Consider the following 24,286-nt stretch of genomic DNA (forward strand, 5'->3'; position numbering starts at 1 on the left):
CCTACATTGAACACCTTCAAGAGTAAATTGGATGCTTATCTTGCTGGGATCCTATGACCCCAGCTGACTTCGTGCCCTTTGGGCAGGGGGCTGGACTCGATGATCTCCCGAGGTCCCTTCCAGCCCTAATGTCTATGAAATCTATGAAAGTATTTAAGTTATAACCTAAATCGTTGTGGCTAGGAAGAAATCTTGTGGAAACAGGTTTTTGTGTTGGAATAAACTGTTAAAGCTTTGATACTTGAAGGGCTTAGCTTCTTTTACAGATTAGTGACTGAAGTTCATCTGAACCTCATGAAGATTAATTTTAGATTTGTTCTCTATCTGTAGATATATGCAAAAAACCTGGTGAATGCAGATCGGTGCGCACTCTTCCAGGTTGATCACAAGAACAAGGAGCTGTACTCAGATCTTTTTGATATCGGAGAGGAAAACGATGGGAAACCTGTCTTCAAGAAGACCAAAGAAATAAGGTAGGAGCAGCAAAAGAATGCAACTACATTGTAATGAGATGTTCAGGTATTCGGTTATCCAGTGTCTATGCCTATTTGCAGGTACCCTGACAATACTTGTCATACTGTGATATCATTCCCACCAGGACCCGCCTCCAGAAGGTAGTACTTCTGGGAATGACATTGCAGTGCCATCGAAACAACGTCTCTGAAGCTTTAACGTCACTCCTGGAAATGCCGTCTTCCGGAGGCGGTCCTTTTGGAAATCATGTTGGAAAAAAACACTTGTGCTCAAAGGTAGGTAAAGGTGCAGGTGTGAAAATAAACCACCTATCCACAGTTCTGCAAGTCAAGGATTTTTATTCAAGCTCTCAAGATCTATCAGGCAAATTCTAATGGACAATTGTTTTTGGTGGATTAGACATTCCCAAAAAACTAGTGTGATCTTATCAATCTTTTTAAAATTTTCAGTCAAAGGACTCTTAATTTAGTTTCTTACTGCTGCAGTTGTTTTTTTTGTATACTCAATTTGTATACTTAATTTTGAATATCTAGTTGGTTCTAACTTGAATAATTGTGATTTTAAAGTCTGCCTGGTTTGGTCATTTCTAAACATTACAAGGGTTGAAATGTAGATACATGGGATCCTCTGATTCTTTAAAACTGACTCATCCTCCTGACTTGCCATGATTTTGTGTACACACATTCTTAGTAAAAAAACAGCCAGAATGACAAGCTCAATTTAAACAAAATGATAATTGCTGTAATATCTTTCATCCAGAAGCCTCTCTAAAATATAAAAGTTGACATTTTCAAGCCAATATTGGGAATTTGGACCCTCATCTTTCTAAAGATGTATGACTAAATCCTCTGCATTAAGCATGCCAAAAATAAAATACATACACACACATCTAAAGCACTTCACTCAGCAGTGAAACTTTGCAGTGATTTATTTAATTGTTTCTATGCATCTTTAAAGTTCTAGGCCAGTATCAGAGATGATTCATAAGGGGATGTAAGATGCATTCTCTCACCCTCAGTTTGACTCCCTTAGACTGATTTACTCCCACTCTTTACATTGTGTGAGTGAGTATAAGGGAGTCTAAATTGATGCAATTTACATATTGAGGAGCAAGGAGGTGGTATAAATTAAAGAAGGGGGTGGCTTGCTTTAACTTATACTTTCTAACTCCCGCCTGATGATTGCTTTTTGTGCATTCGTACACTTCTCTCTCCTTTCTCCTGAATGTGAGAATTAAACACATTTTGACACTCAGTGTAATGGAGTATGTGAGCTATGTCCAAGGGTGATGGATAAGGAGACAAGACTATCAGTTACATGTGTAAAAATGTAAAAGTGAGTCAGTCATTCTGAGAGAGACTAGGCTGGTGTTGTGAGAATAAGCAAAAGAGTGTGTAACTCCTGCTGACTGAAACATCTAGGCATTCCGGGTGAAATTCTAGCCCTGATAAAACAAGTATAAGTTTTGCCATTAACTTCCGTGAGGCCACATTTCCACCCACTTTGACTTACATATGGATATGCTCCCCTTTTGAATTTTCCCTGCTTGTTCTTATATTAACTTTATGGTATTTGCATGATTGAACCTCAGTATGCTTTATGTGCCTTGGTTTCATTATAGGACATCTGTAAGATTCTGTCAGCACTTAGTGCAGCTTAGCTTAATATAAAATGAAGTTTCTCAGTTAATTTTAAAATCTTCATGGCCCAGTGCATATGAATTCCATCCTGGAAATTTTCCCCTAACTTATTCCAAATTGATCTCTTTTTCAAAGAGGCGCCTTACATGGTGTTTGTTCCTAAAATATTCAACATGTAAGAGATTGTAAAGAGAGCTGCTGGCCTGAACATTAGTCAGAAGACTTTCTATCAGTGTAATTAAATAGCAGCATGACAGGTCAGAAAACTCTAGCCTAAATAGGGACAAGGATCCCTTTCAAACCAAAATGAGCTGATATATGGGAATATTTGTTTCTAACTCTAGAATCACAGAATTAAAGTGACCTCAAGAATCATCTACTCCAGCGGTGGGCAAAATACAGCCCTCAGGCTGGAGTCAGCTCGCCAAGTGATTCTGTCCAGCCCATGGCGGGTCCCTCAGCCCCACTCAGCCTAGGCACAGGGGGCAGCCCAGGCCTTGGTGCATGTAGCTGGTCCCACTGCCCCAGGCATGGAGGTGCCACCTGGCGCAGAGCGCAGCCTGTCCTTTCCCCATGTGTGGCAGCCAGACTTGACTTCCTGGCAGTCCCTGTGGCAGCAGCTCCCTCTGCCCTCACACTTCCAGCTGCCACTGCCAATGTCTGCTGCCACCACCAGACCCAGCACCACTGCCCAGGCACTCTGGCACATCTGCCCTGCATCTACTGCCAGGGGCACCGGACCATGGAGACTGGCCCAGGACCCTGGCAGGCAGGGCGTGCTCAGCCAGGCAGTTGGGATGGGGCCACGGGCAGGCAGGAAGCAGCATCCAGGAGCGAGATGGGATCACAGGGCAGTGACAGCACGGGCCCATAGCAGAACTGAAATCCACACGCACCCCTCCCATTGCACTCCACGGACCCTCAATGGCTCTTGAAAGCTTCTTAAGTGGCTGTCCAGCCAAAACAATTGCTACCCTTGATCTACTTCATCCTGTTCTCCCACATATAGGATTTGCTCTGCCTTCCCCATCGTAGACAGATGCTTATTCAGCCTTCTCTTGTAAGCCTCTAGTGAGAGAGATTTCACAGCTTCCCTAAGCAGTTTGTTTTATTGTCCTACTCTTGTCAGCTAAGAAATGTTTCTGGGATTTAATGCGTTTTTCTGTAGCTTAAACCCACTGCCACTTGTCCTACCCTGTGTGGTAGTGAAGAGCCTTGTTTTCTCACTTTCCTTCTGGCAGCCGTTTAAATATTTGAGGACTATCCAGTTCCTTTTCATTTTCTTTTCTCCTAACTGAGCATGTGTTCATCCTTCAACCTTTCATCACATGGCTTGCATGTTAACCTCTTTATCATCCTTGTCAGTTGCTCTCCAGTTTCTGTACATTGTTCCTAAAATGTGACGTCCAAAACTAGACACAATGATCCATCTAAGGACTAATCAATGTCAAGTATACTGGTACTATTACATTCCATGTCTTGCATACAGTAGCTCTGTTAATGTAACCCAAACTTGTATTTGAATTTTTTTGAGACCCAAATCACTTCATTTACTCATGATGAGTTTATGATCCACCACAATTCACAGATCCTTTTTGGTAATGCTACTGCCAAGTCATTTAGTTACCTCTTATTCTGTATTGGTTCCTTTTAAGTTTTCTTCTCTATGTGTCATCAGGAAATTTCACTGAGATATTCCCTATTCCTGCATTCAAATCACTAGCAAAATGTTAAATAGTACAAGACTCAGAAGAGACCCCTATAAGACCTCACCTGAGACCTCATTTCACTCTGACATTGATTCATTAATAGTTACTGGACACATCAACACAACATGTGTCCTGCAGGGTTGCCTAATTAGCTCCACAGTAAACATTTTGGTGTCTACATGTGTGGCCCTATTAGATTGCAGGAAACTAATAGACTCCACAGCAGGTTAGTATGTGTAAATACAAGTACTATCCTACTGTGGAGTTTTTTTCATGTGCAGCAGCACATGTAGATGTTGATGGCGCTATCTGGGGCACGAGAATGCTTCAGTGCATGGGCAGCCTGCCAGCTAGTGTGGCACTGGAGCACCCTCATGCCCTAGCCAGCCCCTCCTTAGCACATTGAATCGAGTCAGAACAGCCCTAGGCTGGCAGGCTGACCTCTGTGGCCACCTGCCAGCTGGGGCTGCTTTGACCCAACTCTGTGGTGCACATGTGGGTGCACATGTAAATGCAGTGCCTGAGAACAATAAGCTCCAGAGCGATAGATTCCAGAGTTTATTGCTGCGCGTTGATATGCACATGTAGACTCATCCATTTTTTGCTTACTGTTACTCTCTCAGTTATATATCCACCTGATTATTCTATCTAGTCCACATTTGTCTACCTTATATATGAGAATAGCATGTGGAACTATGTCAAACACCTTACTAAAGGCCAGATATATTATTTCCATTTCATCCCCCTTTTCAACCAAAACAGTTGCTCTGCCTGAGAAGAAAAGCAAGTTGGCTTAGCATAATTTATTCTTAACAAATCTATTTGGCTGCTGCTGTTTTTCTCAATTTTCTATATATTTACAACTTGGCTGTTTTTATAATTTGCACTCATACCTTCCCTTTTGACAAGCTTTAGTTAAAGCATCCCTGCCTCTATTTTGAAGTGTAGAGATACTGAATACATGAGACATGGAGGCTGCTGGAATGTACTAATTAGCATGCTCCAGCAGACTCAATTAATCAAATTTGATCCCATTGTTGTAATTAACTGTACATGTCTGCATATCTGCAGGCACCCCTGGAGCTCATCCTGTCAACTCTTGCTATCTTAATTTAATTCAGATTGGTTACTTCTCTGATATGGTTTTTATTTATTGTAATATTCATCCTTTCCCCTTCTTTGTTTATATTAATTTTACTATTTGTCTGTTTTTCAAGGTGGTGTTTTTGGCTTTTTTATTGCTTTTTTCATAGGAAGACTAAGAAAATTAGGCAAGGATAAGCATTGAGCAGCTCTGCCACCTTTTCATTTTTTTTTTTTTTTTGTTAATAGTTCATATTCTCAGTTGAGGGCTGGAACTGTTGTCTCCCTGTTCTTTCTTGTCATTGTTTCAGTCATTTCTTTCCAGTTTAAACTTGTTTTTCTCCTTTGCTTTCCTTTGTTGTTACCTCTTCGTGCTATTTCTTTTGTAGATTTCCTTAGTGACACACTCTTCCTTTTGTTGCCTATATCTATCTTCCTTTGATTTTCAGATAGCCAAAAATTTCCTTTTGCAGCCATATCAGTCTGTTGTCATTCTTCTAATGTTTTTTTCTGCCATGGAACAGCTTGAAAATGATCCTCCAATATTACATCCTTTAGGAACTACCAACCCTCTTGAACCATTTTGTCATCTTTTTATCCAGGGATAAACCTACCGTTTACCTGACTTGGTTGAAATCTGCCTTTTTTAAGTTCAGTGCCTGTGTTGTGAAGCTCTTATGTCTGTCTTCCTTGAGAATCATTAATTTTATCATGATCACTTCTTCCCATATTGCTGACCACCTTCATATGCATGATTTCATGACATTTGCTCAGAAGTAATTCCAAAATATATGACCCCGTAACTTTTTCTTCAGCTTTTCAAATGAGAGAGTTGTCTTCTACATGCATTAAAAATTTCATGGGTATTTTATGGTTTACCGTATTTTTCTTTCAAAAGATGTCATAGAAGTTTAAAATCGAACAACATGAGTGTACATGTGTGTACACACACCCACATATACATTCAGTAAATATTTTCACTCACACACAATATATATGTGTGTGTGTGTGTGTATCTGTTTATCCCTACAAGATGTTTTCAGTAAATATTTATATTACTTATAATAAGTACTTCTGTTTGTTTAATATTTTTCTTCTATTAAGGACTGTTGAATTAAATTGATTTGGACCACATGTAATCAGTATGTCCAAGGTAGCCACAGATGGAAAAATGTTTATTCCAGCTATTCATATGCTGATTGACATGTCTCTTTAATATGTGCAGATTTTCTATTGAAAAAGGAATAGCTGGTCAGGTAGCAAGAACAGGTGAAGTCCTTAACATTCCTGATGCCTATGCAGATCCACGCTTTAACAGGTAAGAAACTCTTCAGTTTCAACTACAAAAAAGAAAAATCAAGACTCCAAGTCTTTTACTTAATTTTCCACTCAAATTTTGGATTAGAACATGTTCATTGAATTATTCTGTCTTGAAAAGAGATGTCTGAGATTTACTTTTTCTGCAGACACTGGTTTTATGAGCACATTCTATAAAAATAATCTCAGGTCTCTTACACAAAAGAATTGAGAAGGATTTAATTATTGTTTTCTTTGATGGTACTTTGTATAGCTAAGTGGACTTCGCTTACTTTAACATTATTAAATTGACTGTAATATGATTAATGTGTTCCAACAAATTAAAAAATAGCTAGCTCAAAAATATTCATAAAAATATGTTCTGTGAGTTTAAGAATGAGGTGACTGTAATTTTAACTTTAAATGGATATTATAGGAATTATGAAGTATTTTCTGAAAATGATTTATGAATTTATTTGAATGTAGAACAAGTAAACTTTATGTAGGTACCAGTTATATTTATGTAACATTATTCGGTAGAGCATAGGAAGAAGGCATGGATATTAATATTCTTTGTCTCTTCTTTCTTTCTTTCTCTCTTACACCCCTCTCCAGAGAAGTAGACCTCTACACAGGCTACACAACCAGAAACATTCTGTGCATGCCTATAGTGAGCCGAGGAAGTGTGATAGGTGTTGTGCAGATGGTGAACAAAATAAGTGGAAGTGCCTTCTCTAAAACAGATGAGAACAACTTTAAAATGTTTGCAGTCTTTTGTGCTTTAGCCTTACACTGTGCTAATGTAAGTTTTCTCATTTAAAGCTTCATATAACATATATTTCTTTTTTAATTCTGTCAACTACTGGTTATACTATTTATGGAGTTAGAATCAGTTTGGGATTCTTCTGGTTGCACCTAATTTCCAGATCATTAAAATGACTAATAATTCTAAAGTAACAGTTATCATTTGATTCTTTCATAAATAGGGACCTACCAAATTCATGGTGGGAGGAGGATGCACAGCAGCTCCTTGAATTTTGCAGGTTTCCCCTGTGCGCCCACTCTGCCCCCCCCATCCTAACCCATGTTGATTGGTGCAGGGGCCCTGCTGGTCATCACTCACTCCTGGTCAAAGGGGAGACAAAAACTGCAGTTTTAAATATGGTACTGTTTTTTGCCACTCACCACTGATTGGCTGAGGAGCCCTGGCAGCCATGCTGTTTGTTGCTGACCAGCCGGGAGGCAAGAACAGCATTGAATTTAAAACTGTTTTTTGCCTTCCAGTTGATCAGGAGTGAGCACAGGGGTGCACAGCAGCTTCTTTTGTTTTGCAGGTTCCCCCATGCACCGCCCCCCCGCCCCCAGGAGGTCACTCCTGATCAGCAGGAAGGTGAAAAGCATGGCTGCCAGGGGCCGTTGGCCAATCAGTGGCGAGCAGCAAAAATGGCACCATATTTAAAACTGCAGTTTCTGTCTCCCTGCTGATCAGAAGCCAGTGGTGAGCAGCGGGGCCCCACTGCCAATCAGTGGTTGGGGGATGCACAGGGGAATCTGCAAGTTTAAAAGAGCCACCATGCACCCTACTCCCACTGTGAATTTGGTAGGTTCCTATTCATAAATAACTGATCTAGTAGGTGCACAGGGTTAATTTTTTTCTTCTTTAATAATTGTGCAGTTGATATATTGGTTGTATATAGCTAAACTAAAAGAGTATACTGTAGTCAAAGTATGTGTAGCACCTGTATAGGCTGAAATGTGACACATTAGTCCAATTCATTATACAATTTCAGATTACACATTTTTTAAAGTTAGCTGAGTGACTGAGAAACTGTATTCAAGCACATGGATTGTAAAGTAAATTCAAAACGGTATGATTATACATTAATTTCTGTGTGCTGGTCTTTCCTAACATAATACTACCCATACATGAAGATGAGGGCTGATGCCATTATTTGTGAGATTCAATCTTAATTCTTTAAAAGAAGTCATTTTATTTGGAAAATATAAGGAATTTTACTTGTATTATCATAAAGAAACAATAAATGTTAATAAAAAAAACCATTGACCACATTCTGTTGAGAAGAGAGACAATACAGTGACTATTGGGTCTGGTTCAAGTCTCTTTATACCATGCTGGCTGTGTACATCCATTTTAGAGCCTCTTTATGTAACTGGAGTAGTGTAAATGAGAGAATCGGGGCCATTTGGTGATCTATTGGGCATGGACTTACCATGCTGGAAAACGAATCTCTTTATACTGATTAGGGCAGGCTCCTCCAGTTTCTTTTTTTTCGATTTTTTTTTTAAATGAAAAGCTGTTTTGTCTTTACCCTTTTACAAGCTATGCTAAGCCTCTGTAACTGTTTCACCAGGTAATATATTATTGCATTTATTTTTCCCTGAGGCTGACTGATAATGTTTCTGCTCTGTGCTGTAACAATATGTTTGGTAACGCAAAAAGATGTCCCTGGTGTGTGTGTGTGTGTGTGTAAATTATGTTTCTTGGGAGATTTGGTAGGGATTTAAACTCAAATGGAAAACTAAGACCAAGTATAGCTCCTAAAAACTAAATCATAGCTTGGCTAGCACAGTAACAAAAAAGCTGCATTGAATTCCCTAACCACTGCTGCCCTGGCTACCAACCTCACAGGGAAATGAAGGAGACTTTGAGCCGTTACCTCCCCTGCTATGATGCAGGTTGGAGGGATGAAGTAGAGATGCGAAATGGGGAGAGCCTTAACACTGCATCCCCAATATTTCAGGTATATTCAGCATTGATTAGTAATCTGGGGTGCCCAACTTTTGAGACATTTTAAAGGGGGCTGAACAATAAAGAAGTGTTGAACTTTAAGGTATGCAAAGTTGTGCACCCCATATCACTTTGAAAATGATGGCCTGCCTTTTTCAGAATAAATGTTTGATCGTTCCGGAAATAGGCCAGTTTTCCTCACTAAAATCCAGTATTGATAAGTAACAATTGTTCTTTCAGATGTATCACAGAATTCGCCATTCAGAATGTATTTATCGTGTAACAATGGAAAAGCTATCCTATCACAGTGTTTGTACTGCAGAAGAGTGGCAAAACCTCATGCACTGCACACTCCCTCCGCACATCTGCAAGGAAATAGAATTGTGAGTCTTTTGTCATTTTAGGAGAAGCTACAACCTGTCTTGTGAAAAATAATTTTTTTCTATGTACCCAAGGGTTTATGGAAGTCACTGTTGTCACAGAAGTTGTCTCCACTGCCTAATATCTTGTTAGATCTTGTTATCACTGTACAAGTAAGGGGACCCAGGTATACCTAGTCAGAATGACAGCTTTTTGCACAGTTGTAATTTACAACAACACATGTTGCATGAGAGCAGCAAATCAAGTCCAAAGAATGTAGAGATAAAAGAGGATAGGGAGGCTGGCCACTGAATTTGGACACCTAAACCCAAGAATGCGTTTTTCCAAAATCACAGTCTGATGTATTAGGTACCTAAAGTCTGCATAGGCCTAAGTTTTCACTAATGAAGTACGCTAAATACCTACAGTTAAATTTTTGCAAATGTACAGAAGCTTCTCCATCTTGTTACTAATGAGGAAATCAGCATTTATGTCATGGCTAAGCTCAGTCAGGATTCACAAACAATATATTCCTCTGCTTGTGTCCCTGGAGAGGCCCAGACAATTGCAAATGTGTAGGATCAGGCTTCCACAAAATACAGTGGCATCAGCTGCTTTCATTCAGAAACAGCCAGAGCAGGAAATGTCCCATTTTTATACAATAGTTCAGTAGTTAGAGAACTTCCCCAGTGTGAGGCACAGTCCTAGGTTCAAATACACATTTCCTACCTTCCAGAAGAATGCACTAACCACCATGGGATTGACAGTGCTGGTGCGGGGACAGTCTTAACCATCTACTGTTGAAATTTGTTCTTCTGAGTAAAAAAGAATTAAAAATGTATAGAGCCAAAGGATAAGAAAGAGTAAGCATTAGGCTATAGCATAATAATTAGGGCATTCATGAGCTGGAGGTCTGCTCTCTAGTCTTTGTTCCAAAACCTTTCTAAGTATTTTCCATGTTAGTCATTGCTTATAATGCATAAAGTATCCTTTGTGCAAAAACCAGAATTGAAATTTTGCCCCTCTGGGTGAACAATTTCAACAAGTGCTGAAAATGCCCATGTCTGAGTTTAGCCTGTAGGGGTTAGGGCTTTAGTCTGGGAGATGAGAAAGAGAGGTTTGAACACATGTAGGCAGAGGTAAAAATTGAACTCGAGTCTTCTACATCCTAAGTGCTCTAACCCAGCAGTCAGAAAACTTTTCTGACAGTGGGCCAGAAATGGCCTGGCTTGGCTCTTGAGATGGGCCAGTGCTAGGACCTAGCTAGCACTGGCATTACTTCCTCCCACTGCCTGGCTGCAGCACGGTGAGGGAAAACTTGCTGCAAAGTGGCATAGCATAGGCAAAGCCCCAGCTCCATGGGCTGGATCCAGTGGTTCTGCAGGCCAGATCCATCCTGTGTGGGCTGTAGGTTGCCACCCCTGCTCTTGCCTGTTGCATCCCCTCTCATCAGTTTTCTAAAAAAAAAAAAAAAAAAAGACTAATTATTTAACTTCAGAATAGGGGTCAAGTGGTTATAGGTCCTTCCCTACAGGCCAAAGTTAGGGGAGAAGGGCAGGATTTAGACTCTTGATAAGAGTTTCCAGTAGCTACATTTGGATAGTTTCACCCTGCTGACACTTTAAATCTCATTCTGAGACTCCTAACACTTCCCATATTCTGTACAGGGGGTTTAAGAGCCTAATCAAGGCTATGAATTCTGCTTTAGGAGCTAGATGTCTAATACATAAGTCAGGTGTTATAGAGCTGAGAGTTGCAACACCTGTCATTTGGGGATCTAGCCCAGGGTACTCAATGCTGCAAAGTGCTAAGCGCCATGGCTTTGATCCTACAACATATATAAGCTTGTGCATAAGTTTAACTGGAACTACTACTGCTTAAAGTTTAGCATATACTTGTTGAAAGGCAAAGTGCTCAGCAGCATATAGGATTCCATCCCAGTGTAGGACTGTTCTGTGCAGTGTAATTTCTGGTGCTTTGTTAAATGATATTATATAACCCACCTCCTCAACAAAATTGATTTTTACTTTTAAATATGACAGCCTTTCTGAGCTGCATAAAAACCTTTAGTTTGAGAAATCTGAATACATTAACCATTTTTCCAAGCAATTCACCTACCTTCACATCTAACACACCTGCTGTGCTCTTTAGTTTAACCCCACACAAGCTAATATTTAGTTGGGTTCAGTGCAAAGTAAACAGAACATGTACAGCACAAGAGGTGCAATGAAAGGGATAAAGTTATAACCAAGGGACAGATAGCTCAGCTGCACTGACCGCTAGCATGAGGTATGAAAGCTGATGTGAAGGAAAAGATGTTGGATGGTAAAACACAAAAACACAGTATTAAATGTTTGCATTTGAAGTTTTGACTTTCTGTTAACCAGTCAAAGCTCATTCGACTGAAAAAAAGCCTGAAGAAAACCTTACCCAACTTTTAAAACAAATAATTGAATTTCACCAGTGACAAGGCCATGATATTCTTACTTTTACCACTCTAACATTTTTCATAGCAAATGATTACTTAGGGTTTGAAGATTTTCTTAACTGGGTTATATATTCCCCTCATTATCCTTGTTGAATAAAAACGATTCTGGTTGCTTGATTACATTTTTAAAAACAATTTTAGTTTTCTAAATCATGCCAGGCTAGTCAGCTTCAGGTGCTATTAATCAGCATAGTTCCATTGGAGTCCATAGAATGACATTAACTTGCACCAGCTGAAGCTCTGGCCCAGAAAAGTCAGTTTACACATGTTCAGAAGCAGGTTAGTGCTGTCAAGTGGCTACATTATCTACTAGCCTTAGCATATCAGGTGAGTACATTATCTGGTAGCCTCAGCATGAATATAATAAGATTAACAGGATATTTCCTTTTGCTAAACTTGAACTTTCTTTGTTAGATACCACTTTGATATCAGCCCCTTTGAAGATGTCTGGCCAGCAATTTTTGTCTACATGGTCCACCAGTCCTGTGGGACAGCCTGGTATGGTTAAAAAATATTTTACACTGCTATTATTTTGCTTCCATAATTCACTTTTTCCATTAATATTTGTGATCAGTCTCCTCAAATGGTTGCATTTTATGCATCATACCTGGGGTCTGCTCAAGACTAACTAGGTTTCCAGTCCCAGGTATTTTTTGATGATGTTTCCCAGCTGAGTTAAGATGTAGGAATGCTCAGAATAAAGAACTCCAGGTGTCCAACAGCAGCCCTTGGAATAAACAGCAACATTGCTTTGTTTCTTAATGGAGGCACACTAATCTTGGCGGCTATTCTTCAGCCAAAATGGTGACAGCCCAATGAGCCAGATGCAACCCACAGACTATTAGTTTGGTCCCTCTGGTTTAATATATGGTTGACATAGTGTTTAAAAATATGTTCTAGAGTAGAACATTGCCAAGCATGGAACTGGAAAATGGCAAAAGGCAAAGGAGACGAGATTCTTTACATAAATGTTACTTCCACCTTCATTGTGAAAATAATTGATTGTCAAATAAATTGATTTGATTAAGTTTCCTAAATATAGGCTCGGGGGGACCTGGTGACTGCCTATAAGTATGTAAGCAGTGTACATCAGGATCTGGGGAAATGTCTGTCCACCAGGGTGCCCCAAGGGATGACAAGGTCAAACAGTCACAAATTCCTCCAAGACTGTTTCAGGCTGGACATAAGGAAAAACTTCCTTACATTCTGAGCCCCCAAGGCCTGAAACAGACTGCCGCCAGAGGTTGTGCAAGCACCTACTTTGGACTCCTTAAAGAGACATTTGGACATTTACCTTGCTGGGATCCTATGACCCCTGCTGACTTCTTGCCCCTGTGGCAGGGGGCTGGACTCAATGATCTCCTGAGGTCCCTTCCAGCCCTAATGTCTGTGAAATCTATATTATATAATATATTTTTTAACATTATATAACTTCCTATTAGCACTACCAAGTTGAGAATCTTTGCTGGCCAAATCTACCCCAGTGCCAAAAAAGTCTGTAGCTTTTTTGGTCTCTGCAGAATTAGGCAGATGGGGGTAATGGAAGGAGGAGCTATTGTCACTCCAAGATTGTGTGGGGAAGTTGAAAAACAATTCAGTGGCTCCACCGCTCCAGCAGACTCCTTCATTAGCTTCAGGATCACATCATTGGATTTCTGGCTCTTTTTCTGACCTTTCCATGAGCAAATCTCTTCTCCCTCTGCACTGCAAAATGGTTGAGCAATAGCCTATTTTGTTTACAAACGTCACCCCTCCTTTTCATAGCAAAATCACATAATTTCCATAGTCAAAAAATGTTTTAGGCTGTACAAGTTGGGGCTGAATTTACTCCTAAATTAATTTTCTTCTAAACTATGTTTTCTAGGAGTTTCAGACCTGACCTGAAGAACATTTCCCTTAGTTGAAATGTTGTTTTAGTGAGTCTCAGCCCTCAGATTACAAATATATATATATTTTTTTTCATGTTCACTTAAAGAAATACTCAGTGTTAAAGGGGCTTCTGCCTAATTTCTTTCCATACACAAAATACATTTTTTTTTACTTTGAAATTTCTTCTTATGGTACCTTTAAAAAATGAAGAAAAAAAAAGCTTTCTATTTCCCATAAACAAAGTCTATAGCTATCTTAAGTTTGCATTTAGACTCTGAATTTACTGAAAGCCAGAATTGTACCCCTGCCTAAGAGGTAGAATATAACTTAGTTGTCCAAAGAGTAGTCTGAGGGGGGAAATGGACTCTCAGTTTCTTGCTTTCCTTCAGTAAGAATAATCTGTCACTGTCATCACTAGGCATTTAAAATGATGGAGGGAATAGTTATGTTCTGGATTCAGGAGTCCTTTCTGTGATAATTTTGCCTTTGATGGCAACTGTCCCTTTCTAGCTTCTAAAAAGCAGAAGCAGGTATTTGAGCAAGTTGGAGATAATTATTGTAATATTTATGTTCTGAAGAATATTGTACTTGAAACTGTATTTTGACAGGTGTTTTAAAATGCCTGACTTAAACGTCTGGATTTAAAAAAAAAATTGAAAGTTTTAGTGCAAAATGCATCTCCAGCCTTTCTCTAATGTAAAGCTAAAAAATCTGCACACAGTATACCATATTTTCTCACACACCGTATGCTGCCAAGTAAAATATACCTTGTTTTTGAGAAGTCAGAATGAAGAATTTTTTTCCCCGGAGTTGTGGCTTCATAGAGAAAAGACAGACTAATCTTCAAATCACTTGCCCTCTCTTTCTTGCTAGAAGCTCAAACTGTAGCTGCTGCTGAAGACTGGTTTCTGCATGCAGAGCTATGAATTTGAACAGAGCCAAAACAGTCTGTAGGGCTGTGAAATGGGAGGAGAGAGACCAGGAGTAGCTAGCAGACAGAAAAATTGCCAGAACAAAAAACAGCTTGATTAATGGAACACAGCAGTCATTAATACCTGTGGAGTGGAGAGCAATGAACCCTTACATCAATCGAATCCCTCAGCTGCATGAATAGAAAAGTCAGGGTGCTCTAGGACAGTTGATTTAAAACTTTGGGTACAGAAGGATTTAAAATGAGGTGCTTCTATTTTGGGCAGAAAATCAGCTTTCCTGCTTATACCATGTACCCAAGTTTGGAAGACTAATTTTGTGGGGAAAAGTACAAGTGAGAAAATACAGTAGTAAGTGCCTTGCTCAGCATGCAGCCATGGAAATGTTTTTGTCTAAATGCTTTCATAAAGTAAATGTATTTACGTATACACATGATTGGTAAGAGCCCGTCAGCTTTGGTTTTTAGGCCGTGTATGCTTTAAAAGTGGAACAGCTAATATTGTCATTATATAAAATAGCAATCGAGACACAGGCAGTTCACTCAGGTGATGATGGATAATTAATTTACACAAAGCAAAAGCAGCCTTATTGATTAAAATATCCAGTTCATCCTTAAAATCTTCCTCCTTAGCACTGCTGCACTCACCACATGGTCAGTAATCATATATATGACATACATTACAATACCCAGACATTTCAGCATGAGTGAAAGATAGTATAGGAAGCTTAGTCTCTTTGGTGTTGTGGGGAAAGCACAGAATTTGGACTTGGGTGTCTTGGGCTGAATTCTAGATCTAAACATAAGCTTCCTTTGTCACTGTGGGTAACTTTCTTGGATAACTGTGTGAAGGAAAAAAAATAACATTTTGTGAATGTGTGTTAACTTGACAATTTCAGGAGACCTCTACAATAAAAGATTTAATTTTTTATTCAAAATAACTTTTGGTTTTGATATTTCCTTAATTCTGTCTTAAAATAATTAAAAATTAAATGTGCCCTAAACCATGTGTTTTATGTTAAAGGAGTATTCTATTTGACCTGAGAGAAATGTTATTTCTTGTCTTTTTGATTCACCAACAGATTCTTTTTTCAGTTTGACTCAATACAGCTTTTATAATCCATCATTCAGTCAGCTTTAATGGATGCTCGCTTAAAGAAATGAGACTTGGGGATCTTTTTATAAAAATAAACTCTTGAGAATTCCTTGGATAGGTTTACCGTACTAATAATTACAGACAAGAACAAGAGCAGCAGACATGTGTGCACTAGGCCTATTGGAAATTAAATGTTTCATATTTCTGATATGAGGAAGAGGACCCAGTTGAAAAATAGTGTTGCTGTTTCTGGGGAGGTCAGGGTGCGGTGGAGGGTTTGGTGACTAAAAAATATTTTTATTGTTTCCTTTTCTCTTACTAATTTCTCTTCTCTTAAGCTTTGAACTTGAAAAGCTGTGTCGTTTTACTATGTCTGTAAAGAAAAACTATCGCCGTGTGCCCTATCACAACTGGAAGCATGCAATTACAGTTGCACATTGTATGTATGCCATACTTCAGAACAACCAAGGGCTTTTCACAGACCTGGAGGTAAGTGTAGGGAACACATCATTAGACTTAGTTACAAGATCCTTTAGTTGCCTGTAACTTTTCTAGACATGAACCATTTAGATCATAATTTTCCTAGTTAGTGCCTGCTACAGGCTGCTGGTTTAGGCCTTTTTGATATCCAGATGAGGAAAAAAATGGACTGAATTTGAAAGAGAGAGAATCTCTTGATCTTTTCTTTACACAGATGTGGCCCCATTATGCTTTAGAGACATGAAACTTGAAATTTGGTGGTGTCAGGAATATAGCTTGTTCTATCCCCTTTAAAATTTACCTAAAATTACAAAGTTACAAGCCTCTGAAAAGTCATAACTCATACATGTTCAGCAAAGTGGTTGTTAGAGCTTGTCAGCTAAAATCTCCTCCCTAAAGGTACTTGAGCCTCTCAGCTTCTGGTGTTGACTAACCTGTGAAGGCACCAGAACCACAGAGCAAGAAGATATGCTCCAGCCCAGGGTTTCAGAAGGACAGTTGGACTTCCCTGAAATGGCTCATCCGAGCTGGGGGTTTGGACCTAGGCACTAGAATTGAGGAGTTGGAGGGAAACTGAGGCTGGCAGGGCAAAGAGACAAGCACTGAGAATGAAAGGACAGGGAGAAGTACAGAGGGAGCTGTAAGAGTAGTTTTTACTGGGCAAGGAGATTGAGACTGGGATAAGAAACCTGAGAAGTGGAGACTTGGTAACTAGTTACGTGAAGAAAATGAAATTAAGCTAAATAGGCAGAGAGAGAGAGGAGACCAAACAGGACAAACATAGTTTGGGGAGATGTGACAAAAGGTCATCTTGGTGACCTTAGTGAGGCTGTGTCCACAAGAATATTCACTTCAGGATCTCATAGTATATAACACTATTCCTGAGTCTCATCACTCCTTTGTTGTCAGCAAATATCTTTGAAGCTCGCTGGTGAAGTGTTTCATTCCCTTTTAACAGCTTCCTTCTTTCAGTTACTCTCTTAGCTCAAGTAACAGTGTTGAAAACTCCATTCCTGATCCCTGAGTGATGCCACATTAATCTTTTTTTCAATTTGATTTTTTTTTAAAATCAAGTGCCAGTTTAATATGGACCCTGTATCCCTAATTTGACCTCTTTGTGCCTTATGGTACAGTCTCTATTATAGGGGGGAAAAAAACCCCAGAACTGAATCATATAAGACCCAAGCCTCATGTGGTGCTCAAGAATGACAATGCTCACTTAATGAGCAGCTGTTTAGTATTTTGCTTTTTCCCCGTTGTTCAGTGTGAGGCCCTAGACTTTATTCACTGTGCACTATTCCTGTGATACTAATTGCTGTAGCATGTAAGTACTTCACAAACATTAACGAGTGTATTTTCACAGCAGCACTGTTGGCAAGGGGGTGGTGTTACCTCTGTTTTACCATTGAGGAGTAGAGATTAGAGTGGGAAATACCTGCTAGTTTGGGATGTCCAGCTTGAGACATCCAGGGTATTTAAGTATATAAACTGCTATTGGACACTGAAGTACAGCTTTTAGAATAACTGTTGCATGTGTGAGTGCTTACAGTTCTTTAAATCAGACTCTAGGGTCTTGGATTTGGTATCTGTGAAACAAAGAAAGTACAGTTTGTGTCCACCTTTAAGAAAGTTGGTGTAAATGACTTTCCAGGCATCACATAGGAACCCTGCCAGGACCCAGAGGTTGAAACCAGTTCTCCAAGGCATGGTTCAGCCATCCTGATCATGAGATCATCCTCTCTCTCTGCATTCCATGTTAATAGCTGAACAGATGAGGCAGGGGTCCTACAGAAAATCAGTTTTCTTCATTAAGTAAGAGCCTTAATTTATTCCCAAAGTAAGTTGCAACTAACAATATGTATTCATGTAATTAAAGAGTGCATTATAATTTGTACCCATAAGGAAATTGAATTAAGTTTGCCCAGATATTTTTAATTCTAGCATTTCCTAACTTTTGAGTTCTTGACTTTGCAACACTAATATCAATCTTTTATCAGAAACTTCTAGCTTATAATATTGAAGGGTAACTAAAACATTTGAAGAGATTAGAGTGACACCTACAGGTAGAAAATGCATCACTTATTTTTGTTTTTGTTTTTTTCTCTCTCTCTTTGCACTGACATTTCTTCTAGCGAAAAGGTCTTCTAGTTGCCTGCTTATGTCATGACCTGGATCACAGGGGTTACAGCAACAGCTACCTTCAGAAATTTGATCATCCCCTGGCAGCTCTTTATTCCACCTCAACTATGGAACAACACCACTTCTCCCAGACAGTGTCCATCTTGCAGGTAGGATTACTAAAAGTATACCCTCAATGCACTGTATTTCATTAATTGAAATAGCTGTAGCATTTTCTCAGTAGAGGTCTTTTTTCCTGAAGCATGTTTGATTTTATTACTGCTTTTTGGGTGTTTGCCTAGAAAATAAAAGTTTGGGAGAGGGCTTTGCCATGGTTTATTACAGCAAATCTGTGTTCCAGTATTGTCAGCTCCAGGTGTTCAAAAGTCATGAGTGAGACACTAAAAACAATCTGATTGACACAAAACTCTTGGAATGTGTAAACTACCATAAATTTGAGGTTCTTTTAAATTCCAGGCTTGTTTCTGAGCCTGTCTAATACATGTGGATATTGTCTTGAGGCTTTCCTTCTAGAATCATGTCTAGAAATGTACTTTTTTTCAAAAATAAAAATTTAAATTCTTGCATAGGTATGTTTCCCTCAGAATAAGCTAAAAGAAGTCATTATGTATCACAAGAATTAGAAAAGGAGTATAAAATTCAGAAATGTAATCATCTGCTGTAATAAATCCACTAAAGCATTGAATGCATGGCATGAGATGTGTATAAGTACTTAAACTAGGAGAAAATAATATTTTGGCATGCAAAGAAAAAGAGTCTTATAGTTTTTCTATGCTTGCTGTTCTTCAGTTATTGTTAATGTTTTATTTATTTAAGGCTGTGTGCCAGTAGACCCATTATGTAAAGTAATATCTCTATATGTCTAATTAATACAAACCATCAGAGAATGTGCTAACCCTTTTCAGGAAACTTAATTATAGTGACAGGTATTTTGTCTTTAGTCAAAAATCACATCAAATTAGTAGCAGAGAAAATGGTTGCCGGTAAATAATTTATTTCTTTTGTGCTCACTGTTTTTGTTTCTTTGCACATTCCCTGTATACTTCCTTCTCATTCAGCTGTGTGTCTAATTCATTATTAATATGTCTTTCTTTCTGGTCTTTCAGGGGGAAGGTACCCATTTTCTTAAATAGTTTATCAGGAGTTAGTAAATACACACATAATCTGTATCATGGTCAAAACTGTCTCCTGAGATTATTTTAGGAAGAGCATACGTTCCACCCAAGAGGCTGGAACTCTGTATGTTCACTCATTTACATATAAATGAGTCCTTGAGTGTAGACATGGCATTTGATTTTTAGTATTCATTGCTCAAAGGAGTTTGTACATGGTGAACAGGATCCTCAGACTTATTGAAACATTTTTGTGCCACTCTAGAAGTGCAAAGCAAATTTAAACCAGACAGTAATGGCTGTTCTGGTGGAATCCCGGGGAGTCAGCAGGCACGTATATACATGCCCCCCACGGCACAGTTGTTATTTAGTACTTGATTTAGGATAGGGTGGGCCGGTGGCTGGACTCCTTTTCCCAGCAGCCCCTGCCTGCGTGGCTGGGGCCAGTTTCCATGAAGACCCCAGCAGCAGCCATGCTGTGATAGGGCAAGGCCAGGACTTCCATGGGACCAGCCCCAGCAGTGCTGACAGGGCACACAACAGAGCATGGAGCTACCCCGGAGCCGGGCTGGGACTTCCGGCACTGACAGCGTGGTCCAGAGCCAGAGCAGAGCTGCAGTCTGCAGCCTGCATGCCCTGGGCAGAATGTGCAGGCAGCAGATCGTGGCTCTGCCCTGGCTCCTTGCAGCAGTGACAACATGTTCTGAAGCATGCCCTTTCCCAGGGTGTGCAGGCTGCTGGTCATGGCTTTGCCCTGGCTCTGGACCATGCTATCACCATGCAAGATCCCAGCCTAGCTCCAGAGCAGCTTCCTGCCCTGCTGTGTACCCTGCCAGCAGGGGTAGTGCTGGAGGTTTGGTGGAGCTATAGTCACCCCAAAAATCCCTGTAGCTCCCATAGCCACTCCTCCCAGCAGCACTGCTGCCACTGCCCGCCCCACTCCTGCTTACAACACAGCCCCCGCTCAAATATCACCCGCCAGGAAGAAGCTGGCGTCTCTGTTGCCTGCCAGTGCTACTGGGGCCTGTCTCCACAGAAATCCCGGGCCTAAGCTATCACAGTACAGCTACTGCTGGGGTCTCCAGGTAAACCGGCCCCAGTCACCCAGGCAGGGGCTGCTGGGAAATGGGGTCCACTGCCGGCTGGATCTGGTCTGCGGGCCAGACTCTGCCCTCCGCTGCTTTAGGAAGTACTACATGACGGCACATGGTTATTTTTAGCAGCTATGTTGCCATAGCAACACATTATAATGAAGTAGCATGTCACTACAACAGCATAGCTTTGGTGTCACAGTTTGTGCCTGCCAATGCTATGTCACCATAGCAACGAGCTACTCTGCCATAACGTGTTGCTACAGCAATGTAGCGTCTTGTGTAGACGCACTCAGCATAACTGTTTCTAGGTTGGTGGTTAGATGTAATAGTGGCATGTAGCCAGTAAAAAGGACATGTGGAGAATGCTTCTGCACAGATTCAAGTACTTGCTTCCTGAATGAGGTCTGGATGTTATTTGCAGTCAGTGTCAAAGAACAACATTTAGTTTATTCTGTTTTACACTGGAGACCGAATGGCTCCAGGATTGAGACCTTCCCCACAGTCCTAGATTACAAGCAGGAGAGTTAAAAGGTCTGGCCTGGTAGGTATTATTTCTGGATATTTACACTTCTTTAGAACTTCATAGCAGCTTGTTCCATCCATTTTAGACTAGATCCATGCCATGTTTCATTTATTTAACTGTAGAGAATTCCAATTATTAGTTTTAGCTCATGATGGAAGGAATAACATCCTCTTTTCAGTTAGACAAGCACTTTACATAGCATTCAGTAGCTTCCAGCAGTGCATAACTTACAGGAACTAGATCACCTCTGAATAGTGTACATAGAAGCTGTCACACATCCATCTACTACTGTTGTTGCCCCTTGTATTGTAGCTTGCAAGACACTAGAAGTGGCACCTCCATCCCTAGTGGGGCAGTATTGCTACATAGATATAATAGGAAGGACCTGGATACATATTCTTGGCAATTGTATGGCAGGAGTAGGGAAAAATGCAAACCATCCACACTAGGAGGTCTACTGCTTGCAATTCTGTGACAATGGGTTAAAATGTTGGTGTGAAACATATGTAGAATACTGTCAAAGGAGCGTTGAGAGACAAATAGATTATATTTTAATTCCAGTATTCATAATCAATCTATTTATCCTGGCAGAAATGTTGTACGTTAAATTTTACATTCCTGATGACAGAAAAAGGCAAGCCTATTTATATTAGTGGGGATTTGCTTTTGAACAATTTATTCTTACATAATTGGTTGACAAAAGTTGGAAAGACCTGGTCAGCTTCTGCACAAGTGCCAATTAAATGTTAAAACAAACATTTTAGTAAGGCATTTTTAATAATGTTTCTGTTTGTGAATGCAGGCACCTTGACTTGGTTGGCTTATTCTTTTAATTTTTTTTCTTTCCCTCTCTGGGCTTTAGAGCCTTGATAAGTTTTTCCAAAAACAGAGACAGCAGGTAGTGCTGCTAAAACTGTGGTGTAGCTTTACCAAGGATCTCTGTGTATTGTCTGTTATATGTAGTCTAAAAATAGCAAATAATAGAAAGGGCTGTTGGTAGAGTCTCCATAACAGGAGGCATTGTTATTTTTAGTGCGTGAATAAAGCAACACCTTTAAAAAGGTGTCTTTTTCTGAAGAGTTCACATATGCAAATGTGTTGTAATTAACTTCATTTCTAAAGAGGATATTGTATCCGTGTATGCAGCTACTGCAAGTACATTTCATTTAGTGCTGTACAATCAGCTCACAATAAGTGTAGTACTGTAACTAGATGTTCCCTAATCCATTTTAATTATTAATGCATTCACTATCCACTAATAAAACGTGCCTGTTCTCTTCACCGGGGAAAAAGCCAGTTTGCTACCTTGATAGTGACGCTCTCTGAATTAGGGTTGAATCCCAAATTCCGAGGCTGTTAGCAGATGGAGGTGCCATGTAGGTAACACATACAGATAATGGAGAGGGAGGGAGGAGGAAAGATTTTTGTGTTTCCTCCCTAGTAACACCTGTGGACTTCAGAAAAAGCTTTCTCAGAAGGACACAGACCCTTTTGAAAGTAACACGAGTAGAGGAAGAGGGAAATAAATAATCCTGAGAAGCGCTGTCTGTGGGACTAAGCATAATGGGAAAGGTCCCCAGTACTTCACAGGGTTTGGTCATATTTTTGAAAATGAAGCCCTGTGACCATTCCCAGAGTTAGGTATCTATAAATATTTGGAGGCCTAACTTTTTTCTGTGGGTAGAACTGGTATTTATGTCAGGCACTGCCTGATTCTACTCGCATCAAGCAAGAAATAAACAAACTGTATTAGGAGAGTCAGCATTTAAAATGTACAGATGCTTAAGATCCCATGACTGATTTGTGCTTGCAGCAATTCCATACCAGTATTTAAAACAGGGAATACAAAAGTCCATTTTCTGTTATAATTGGTACAATACCACAGTCTCCATTGGGCTGTAAAACTGTTGTAACCTGTTTGATAAGAAAAGACTGGAATCATCTCAGAATTAGAGCTTGTGCTTTTTATTGGTTTTTTACTTTTTCATAGCTGGAAGGGCACAATGTCTTCTCCACTCTGAGCTCCAGTGAGTATGAGCAGGTTCTGGAGATCATCCGCAAAGCCATCATTGCTACAGATCTTGCCCTGTACTTTGGAAACAGAAAACAGCTGGAAGAGTTGCATCAGACAGGAGCCTTAAACCTTAAAAATCAAGCACACAGGTAACACAAACATTACTTCTTCAAGATTTTGCATTTACAAATGACAACAAAGAAAAGCTCAGACTTTTCACCATGCATAGAGTGTCTTTTTCACACGTAGCAACCACTGAGACTAAGTATGTGTGTGCAGCAACAGTGATCCAGATATCCAACTTCTGTTGATGAATTCATAAAAGTCTTGCCTGCGAGGGGAAGCTAGTATGGAACAAAGGTGTGAATTTAGAGTGCACTAACTATTCTGCACTTCTTCCCCTGTGTGGATATTTTTACCCTATACTCTGCATACCTTTGTGCATCTCAGTTTAATTTGTTTGGAAATGGACTGATCAAAATTGCCCAGGTGTTTTTTGTTTGTTTTGGGGGTGTTTGTTTTTTGGACAATACTGAGGTCACCAATGAGATTGCAGGTCACAGTAAGTTGAATGTGTAGTTTTGAACATGTTGCTTCTTGGCAAGTAAAACCAGGGAAGACTATTTCATTTCCACCTTTGTTAAATAAAAAACTGGGTGCTGCTGCTTCACCATGTTAAAATATTCTGTATCAGGCAGCATGGAACCTTGAGCAAAGAAATTAGAATGTGACCCAGCAAAATTACAAAAAAAGCAGACATACCTTTCACTAACTAAACTCAGAAATATATACTAAAACTATTTTGTCATTAATCGCTGAATTTCAGACTTCTCAAAACAATTGGATAAGCACAGAGATTTTTTTAATTCTGTATGAAAGAATGCAAAAACATTGAAAATTACCCTTTTTGTTACCCTGAAAGTTAGGTTCGATGATGTTTTCTTAGGGTGTGTGAAATAGGCCATATTCAATTTGGATTCAACCCAAATTGGGGACAGTGATTCAATTACCGTCCCAATTTGATAGGGCTGAATCTGAAGATTCAGTGCTTTCATAGATTTCATAGACATTAGGGCTGGAAGGGACCTCGGGAGATCATCGAGTCCGGCCCCCTGCCCGAAGGTCAGGAAGTCAGCTGGGGTCATAGGATCCCAGCAAGATAAGCATCCAATTTACTCTTGAAGGTGTTCAATGTAGGTGCTTCGGAGTCTTACAACCATCTCCTGTAGTTC

The 24,286-nt window shown here is 39.8% G+C and overlaps 1 protein-coding gene across 1 annotated transcript in view; it reads left to right on the plus strand.

Moving 5' to 3' along the window:
* PDE10A (phosphodiesterase 10A) overlaps positions 1 to 24,286 on the plus strand; it is a 262,401-nt gene that overhangs the window by 215,797 nt on the left and 22,318 nt on the right. The window contains exons 11-18 of the mRNA XM_019549980.1: positions 331 to 473; positions 6,132 to 6,224; positions 6,818 to 7,004; positions 9,192 to 9,334; positions 12,214 to 12,297; positions 16,031 to 16,181; positions 18,305 to 18,460; positions 23,031 to 23,203. Of these exons, the coding sequence (XP_019405525.1) occupies positions 331 to 473; positions 6,132 to 6,224; positions 6,818 to 7,004; positions 9,192 to 9,334; positions 12,214 to 12,297; positions 16,031 to 16,181; positions 18,305 to 18,460; positions 23,031 to 23,203 (1,130 nt within the window). The remainder of the gene's footprint in view (positions 1 to 330; positions 474 to 6,131; positions 6,225 to 6,817; positions 7,005 to 9,191; positions 9,335 to 12,213; positions 12,298 to 16,030; positions 16,182 to 18,304; positions 18,461 to 23,030; positions 23,204 to 24,286) is intronic.

The sequence above is a fragment of the Crocodylus porosus genome, unplaced genomic scaffold, assembly GCF_001723895.1.
Source record: "Crocodylus porosus isolate Cpor-Errol unplaced genomic scaffold, CroPor_comp1, whole genome shotgun sequence".
NCBI classification, from domain to species: Eukaryota; Metazoa; Chordata; order Crocodylia; family Crocodylidae; genus Crocodylus; species Crocodylus porosus.